The following is a 7,500-nucleotide window of genomic DNA, read 5'->3' as shown; positions in this document are numbered from 1 at the left end:
AGAAGAAGAAAACAAATTACTCGCGCAAAGCGGCATCAATATAACAATTCCAGGTGCTGTTAGCGATGAAAATTATTACTGCATTATAAATATTTTTTGAAATAATACATAATGAAGCCCTTTTAGCTAGACTTTGTCATGAACATTGTCCCTGCCCATGTAAATTCGGAACAGGACGATTACTCTGTGCGCCGGCTTACTTAAAGTCTCAAGCACGTGCTTGTTTTAGTTAATGGTTAATCCAGGGCTCATTGCTTGTAACAGGTTCTCGTGGTCATAATTTACGGGAATGCATATAGTATTAGAGAGCAACAAATTCCTCAATCTTTTCCTGGAAAACCCGATAACGCCGCATGCTGTCTCTTATTGATGTCTTCTCTCCATCCTTACATTTTTAAAAAATTATGCGTAAACCAGAATGACATCACTGTGCAGATCTACACAATTCAGTGATTGGATTTTATCGTCTCTCATTGATAACTCTTGTCTGCATCCTCACATTTTTTTTAAAATTATGCGTATACCAGAACGACACCACTGTGCAGATCTATACAATTCAGTGAAAGAAAATTATAGTCCTCTGTGTGAAGATCCTGAGGATTGCCTTATGCCCCCTGTTCATCAGCGTCAGTTACTACCCCGATTGCGTCATTATTTGTATTCAGGATACAAGCGTCACCCTCTCGGCCTCTTGCGTAAAACTAAAGCCGGCATTCTCCCTCCGACTCCTGGGAGCCTTGTACGATCACGTTGTTAATTTAACTGATGGGGAGCTTGAGCCGCTTAAGCATCCTTCGTCCCATTGTTTTGGTTTATTCTGCGGCAGAAACTCAAAACGTTAAAGTGAAGGAAGCTGCTGTCGTACGCTCTTATACTGCCCAGAAATTATTAATGTCTCCTTACCTGGGTCCTCTTTTCTTTACGGAGACAAAAAACAACTTTACAATGTACTATAGCAGCACCCAATTTACGTATTGTGAAGGGCAAGATAAATTACTGATAATGGAAGATGGAAAGTGGTCTTTATGGAGTTATTCTGGTGAAAGAAAAATATATTCTTGGATAACCTATGGTAATTAGCTCGAAGTAACAATATGGTAGAATTGCAAAAAAAGGTATACTTACTGATTTCAGGCTCCTTACCAAGTATTCTATTTTCATTAAAAAATTACTTGTGCTCGTATATGTGCAGCCGTACATTTATCCTTACATTATATATATATATATATATATATATATATATATATATATATATATATATATATATATAATATATATATAGTATATATATATATATATATATATATATATATATATATATATATATATATATATATATATATATTATATATATATATATATTATATATTATATATATATGTATATATTATATATATTTATATATATTATAATATATATATATATATATTATATATATATATATATATATATATATATTATCATATAATTATATATATATCACAACAACACACACACACACACACACACACACACACACACACACACACACACACACACACACACACAACACACACACACACACACACACACACACACACACACACACACACACACACATACATACATATATGCATTTATATGAAGAGCATTTCCATACTAGTATCTGTGTCAGCTCTTTTGTTTTGGCCGTGCAAACAACTGTTTTGATATTCTCTTCATGAAGTGCAAATCCAGATGCAATAGAAGAATAGATATTCCAAGCACTGTTAACCCCACTTTAAGTATACAGCATATCTGCATTAGGGAAAAAAAGGAAAATAAATCCAATTTTCCTGACACTGATGGTGGTTGTAATGCTAATGGACTCATTACTCAACATTGTTATATACATAAGAGGAGTCTATATATTTAAGTTATAGTTACAGGATTTGTCCTATCACAGGAAAAAATAAATAAATACAAGCTGGTAGTACACAATTTTATTCAATAGAAAAGTTTTATGGCATGTGTTGGCAGACTATAATATATAGTATATAGGTATATGCTAATTTCCAAGCAGTTCAGCACCAAGGCCCATTTACTATGTAAAACCTCTTTATTTAGAAAGGTTATGGATTACAGATAAATACTATATACAGTCTGCTTGCCATATGTATAGTATATAATACTCGACTTATCTTCTAGCAGGGAAAAGTTTAATTAAAGAAAATAAAAATTTCACCCCAGATCAACAACTGCACATCTATTTCCTTCTTTCTTTATTGCATTACTCAATCAAAATGTAAAATGACTGTCAAGGTAACTGGGGTATGCTTTCTGCAATGATGTGAAGGCCCAAGAGTAAAGGGGAGGGCTATAATACAAAAACAAAACAAAGGGATAAATGCTTGATTTTCAATCCTTTGATCAAAAATCACTTCTAACTAGGCACAGCTTGCTATTTTTGTTAATCAAAATACATTTATATATACCTTTATACACATAGCTATTCTTCCTTTCTGCTTCCCATTAAGAAGTGAAAATACAAAAAAAAAAAAAAAATAAATAAAAAATAAAAAAATAAAATAAAACAAAGAGAAATAAAAGAAGAGGAAAAAATTCTCTTCTGATTAATTTACCTTAGCTACAAAAGACTCTTCATTCTCCCCCATCTTCTAACATTTGCCTCTTGTGGGCTTATAAATAGGACATTATATTTGGTGAATTAACATATAAAATATCTCTTATCTAAGAGTAGATACACATGACATATTAGAGAGAGAGAGGAGGGGAAAGAGCAAGAGATCAAATCTACCCTTGTCACTGGTGGCTGCTACTCGTCCTGCATATATATTGATGATAGCAAAGGGTTGTTATATCCTCTTCATGCAGGGTGGAAACAACAAAATAACATGGACATGTTTAAGGGGAATCCAGTGTTAGACAGAGAAAGTGAGAAAAATAGAGAAAGAAAGAAAGAAAAGAAGAAGAAGAAGAAGAAGAAGAAAAATTGGATATATAAGAAAAGAATTTGAAAAAGAGAAAAATTGGGAACTGAAAGAAAGAAAATAGAAAAAAAAAAGAAGCAAAGAGTAAGAAGTAGGAGAGAAAGAGACAGAGCCCTTCTTTTTTTTTTTTTTTTACAGAAGAGTAGCTTTGACAATTTCGTAGATCATTCTGCGCCGAAAGTAGGGCATGTGCTGCTGGTCAAATGTGATGGTTGCATCTCGTGACAAATACTCCGCAAACTTGCATGCAAACATCCCGCAATCTGAGCCGTTCATCTGCTGTGGTATGTCCTGTTGGGTAAGAAGAAAAATAAGTTTTGGTGTCTGATTCACAAACTGTTTATTTTGATACATATAGTGGAAAGAAAAATGTTCTTTAACTTCTTATTTCAATTATAATGATTATAATCATCATTATCATCATCTTCATGATCATTATTCTTACTGTAACTTTAATTAAAAATATATATGCATATTTCTTTATTCCATTCTAACAAGTTTCAAAAACCTCCTGGATATCAAGTTCATGTTATCCCTTATGGATTTTGTGTATAGATTTTTTTAGCCCTCTAGTTAACATGGTAAAAGTTTTTCAGCTTTTAGGCTTTCCTTATTATGAGAAAAAGTTTCTTCTGTCCATTCAAAATGAACAGCAATGCTCCCCCTGTCTCTGAATTAATGTATTTTTCCACTGCATATTTATGAACACTTTAATAAATTTATTCAGTATTGTAAAAAATAAAGAAATAAAAATAAAGAAAAAACAAAAAAGAACAGAAAGAAGGAAAAGAAACATTAATAGGAGAAGGGAGTGGACAACTAGAATACCAGAATTTTTGCTACTGAATTTTTGTCAAATTCACTGCTCTTTGGGAGAGAAAGAAATAAAGAAAAAGAATGAAAGGAAGAAAAAAGAAAGAAAGAAAGAAAAAAAATGTATAAATTATAATAATAATGTAACCAAATTAATGATTCAACATTAAAAAAACACTATCCAAAGACACTCACCTTCATGTTCTCTAGTGTCCAGTCGCCAGTGTCATACTTTGCCTTCTTTTTGTCCTCGTGCTCTGATTCCAAGTACCTTTTGAGTGCCTGAAAGAAAGAGAAATACAACTGATAATTAAAAAACTAGCTTCATGATAAGAAAAATGACATGACTGTACAGTTAGTGAAGACTGCACAGCCAACAAGTACAGAAATAAAACATTCCAAGATTTATTCCACTGAAGTCCATTATAAAAGGGACAAAGTGAACTCATATTGACCTAATGCTGTATGGTTATGGAACTAATTAGGATAATTTTCTGTAGCTCACCTGTAGACATATGCAAATACACATGCATAAATTCACAAGACCATGAATGTGATATTTCTTCCAGGCTTTGTTTTTTATTTTTATAATGATTAAAACAATTATGAGGCCTATATTTACTCTTAATGATAGTCATGGACAATCACTGTTCTTTCGTATTGCTTGCAAAACGATTAACCAAATTGTAATATTTGCTTTTACTGAAACATGAGCATCACTGGAGTTTAGCTAAGTTAAGTGTATGGAAGTACACATGACTTTCCAAGAAAAAAACACTTACAATAATTTTCAATATATTTATCATTTCATGAAGGGGTGCATTTTACCAGCAGGTGTGGCAAATACAGCATGACCCACTTCAAAGAATGAACTACTTAAAGCAACAAACCTACCTCTAGACATCTCTCATTGTCTCCCAGCATGGAGTCATAGTAGCGAATGGATTTTGACCTTAAGTCCATTGTGGCCAAGCACCAATGCATCCCCAAATGCACTGGCACAAGCAAGAGATCCATACTGAAGACATCAACCTGCAAAGAAGGGCAGAAAGGGGGTTGGGTATTAGACCTTTGGTATTCTGAGTAAAGATCCTCTGTATTCTATAAAGATTTTGATACAGACTGACACACAAAAAACATGATTTCTAAAATTCTGTGTCTCATTCTAAAATGCAACTAGAATTAATTATAAAACTGATACGCATGCAAATACATTATACATGTTTGTCAAACTAGCATCTAGATATTTATATAAAAGATTGTTAGCATCTCTAAATAGCTCACCTTTTTGGTCCATCTTCTGACAGTTGAATAGCCTGTCTTCACCAATTTGGGGTAGAAAAATGTATTGAAGGCATATACAGATGGGTAATTATCATTTTTCCCTCGTTCCATCAACAGGTTCATGTAGAAATTGATGACCTGAAAAGAGTAAAAACCTGTAATTACACACTAGAGCCAATAATTTACAGTAATCAAGAGCTGATCAAAATAATACAGTCTGGAGCCTATCCACCAAAGAAACATCTGATTAAGTATTTTTCTTTCTTATACACTAATGCTTATCTCTGAAACTTAGAAATTCTTTATGAAAGAAAAATCCTCATTAATTCAACTGCCATGGGTAGCATGGCATACATTCCACACCCACTGACTTTCCACACAGATGATTCTGCAAGTGTTTTTAGTCACCAAGGTGTCAACTGTTTGTCCAACCTATCTCACTTATTTACCATGTTCTAGACTTTGAATAGAGTTTTTTAAAAATTGTTTTTACTATTCTAATAACATTAAAACATAATAATGCCAACAATATTGATAATAATAATGAAAATAAAAGTATTCCATAATCATTAGCATCAGAAAAAAAAAAAGAAAACAGGAAATTATGTGCAGTCATGTATAGCCTACTAAGTGACACTTTGGCGGCTGGACATGGATGGCTGTGGAGCCATCCATACAACAAAACTGAATGATAAATATGCAACTAATGGCTTACGATGCTTAACCCAAACCACAACACCATGGATGGCATGTAGTGATATTAAAGCAAAAATCAGAAACAGTTGCCCTGTGGGTGGTCCATAGAGATGCAGAAAAAAAAAAAAAAAAAAAAAAAAAAAAAAAAAAAAAAAAAAAAATCTTGATTGGAAAAGGTGAATATACTGAATAAAATGATTTCTGAAATGCATCGTTTTCTTTAATGGGATACCTGTATTCATAAGACATCAATGGCATCTCCTTATTCAGTACTTCGTATGAAAGTCAACTGGAATATAGTAGCTATGAAAAGGTTACATTATACTGCAAATTTCATGCTGAAACTAAGTCAATAAAAGAGTAGAGAAAATTATAATGCTTAATATAAAAACAAGTGGAATAAGCAGATTCTCAAAACCATTACCTCATCATTCAACCAGTTGAGGCCACACAGCGTAGCAATATCTTTTCGGGTGATCTGGATGCTGAACTTCTCAACAAGCACTTCTCCAGGTGGTCTTCCTCTTAGTGCATCATCTATAACTTCCTGAAAGGACATTAACATTCAAAACTAAATACATAGTGCACTTAGAGAAAACAATATAGGATATTGTAATGTGGCAAGTATTTAGAAATGTAACTTTTTAATCTATCTTATAGTCTCTTCATTAACTTTACCTTGTTTCAAAAAATATCTATTTACTTTCTCTGTTTAACAGCACCTCATTTGTAAGGGTAATAGCAATTCTACAAACCTCCATTTCTGGAGTCAGAGGAACAAGTTCTTCCTCTTCCTCCTCTTCCTCCTCAGGTTCTAGTTCTTCAACCTTTGATGGGAAGGTCAGATCCAGATCTCTCATCCTCCGGGCAATACGCTCATCCAAGGACGCTTGGAAAGCTTTTCTCTTTTCTTCAAACATTTCTTTTGTCTTTACTGCCTGTTCTGCCTCTGCTTCTCGTGTCTTACCTTTGATCTCGTATTTTTCACGGCTGTAAATATATTTGATATCTCTATTTACTATCTGAGATTCACCTTTTGAGTATTGGATTTTACATATGAACAGTTTACTCTAAAAATTTACATTTTTAAAAAGGTTTTGTTAAATATATATTAAATTCAATCAAAATGATGACGATAGCCATTTACACTGTGATAATTTTAGCTTTATTCTATTGAGTCAACCATACCCCTGCATCAGAGTGCTAATATGACTAACATCTGTATCACTCATGATTCTTAACCTGTTCCCTCAGGATAATTTTGACCATTTTCTGTCATTCAGTCTGGTGCAAATGAAACTGCAAGCTGCACACTGCTGTGGGACACACCCAGACAGTCAATGCATGTTATTCATTAACATTTATCAATCATATTTGATATGATAACCACTCAGAACTAAAAGACTGCAAGTGTGGAACTGGCAATGCATGAAACACCATTTTCACTGGCTTGTATACATCCCAGGCTCAAATGTACTTAGTTGTATGGTCTATAATTGTGCACCCAGCAGTGAACATGTGTGCCTGGCATGTCAACTCCAGTAATTTGGATGAATGACCAGTTTGTCCAGGACTCATGTCAAGACACCCAGAGGCAGCAAGTTAAGAATCACTGTTAACCTTACAGTCAATCAATAATACAATACTAACAATGACTTCAGCCAGTCTAGGCTGTAAACTGGTGATGCTTGCAAATGCTCTTCAAGAGCATTGCTCTTGGCTGGTGGTTTCTTAACTT

General features: G+C 33.5%; 1 protein-coding gene across 5 annotated transcripts in view; it reads right to left on the bottom strand.

Moving 5' to 3' along the window:
* Positions 1 to 1,945: 1,945 nt before the first annotated feature.
* LOC119580777 (sentrin-specific protease 1-like) overlaps positions 1,946 to 7,500 on the bottom strand; it is a 24,058-nt gene continuing 18,503 nt past the window's right edge. For all 5 annotated transcript variants that reach the window (XM_037928890.1, XM_037928905.1, XM_037928897.1 and 2 more), the window contains exons 10-16: positions 7,413 to 7,500; positions 6,518 to 6,752; positions 6,187 to 6,309; positions 5,067 to 5,204; positions 4,677 to 4,814; positions 3,978 to 4,064; positions 1,946 to 3,260 (exon numbers count right to left, since the gene is read on the bottom strand). The exon at positions 7,413 to 7,500 is cut by the window's right edge and continues 33 nt beyond it. In XM_037928890.1, coding sequence (XP_037784818.1) covers positions 3,102 to 3,260; positions 3,978 to 4,064; positions 4,677 to 4,814; positions 5,067 to 5,204; positions 6,187 to 6,309; positions 6,518 to 6,752; positions 7,413 to 7,500 — 968 coding nt within the window. In that variant the 3' untranslated portion in view covers positions 1,946 to 3,101. The remainder of the gene's footprint in view (positions 3,261 to 3,977; positions 4,065 to 4,676; positions 4,815 to 5,066; positions 5,205 to 6,186; positions 6,310 to 6,517; positions 6,753 to 7,412) is intronic.

The sequence above is a fragment of the Penaeus monodon genome, chromosome 2, assembly GCF_015228065.2.
Source record: "Penaeus monodon isolate SGIC_2016 chromosome 2, NSTDA_Pmon_1, whole genome shotgun sequence".
NCBI classification, from domain to species: domain Eukaryota; kingdom Metazoa; phylum Arthropoda; class Malacostraca; order Decapoda; family Penaeidae; genus Penaeus; species Penaeus monodon.
This window is presented reverse-complemented; position numbering and strand designations above follow the sequence as displayed.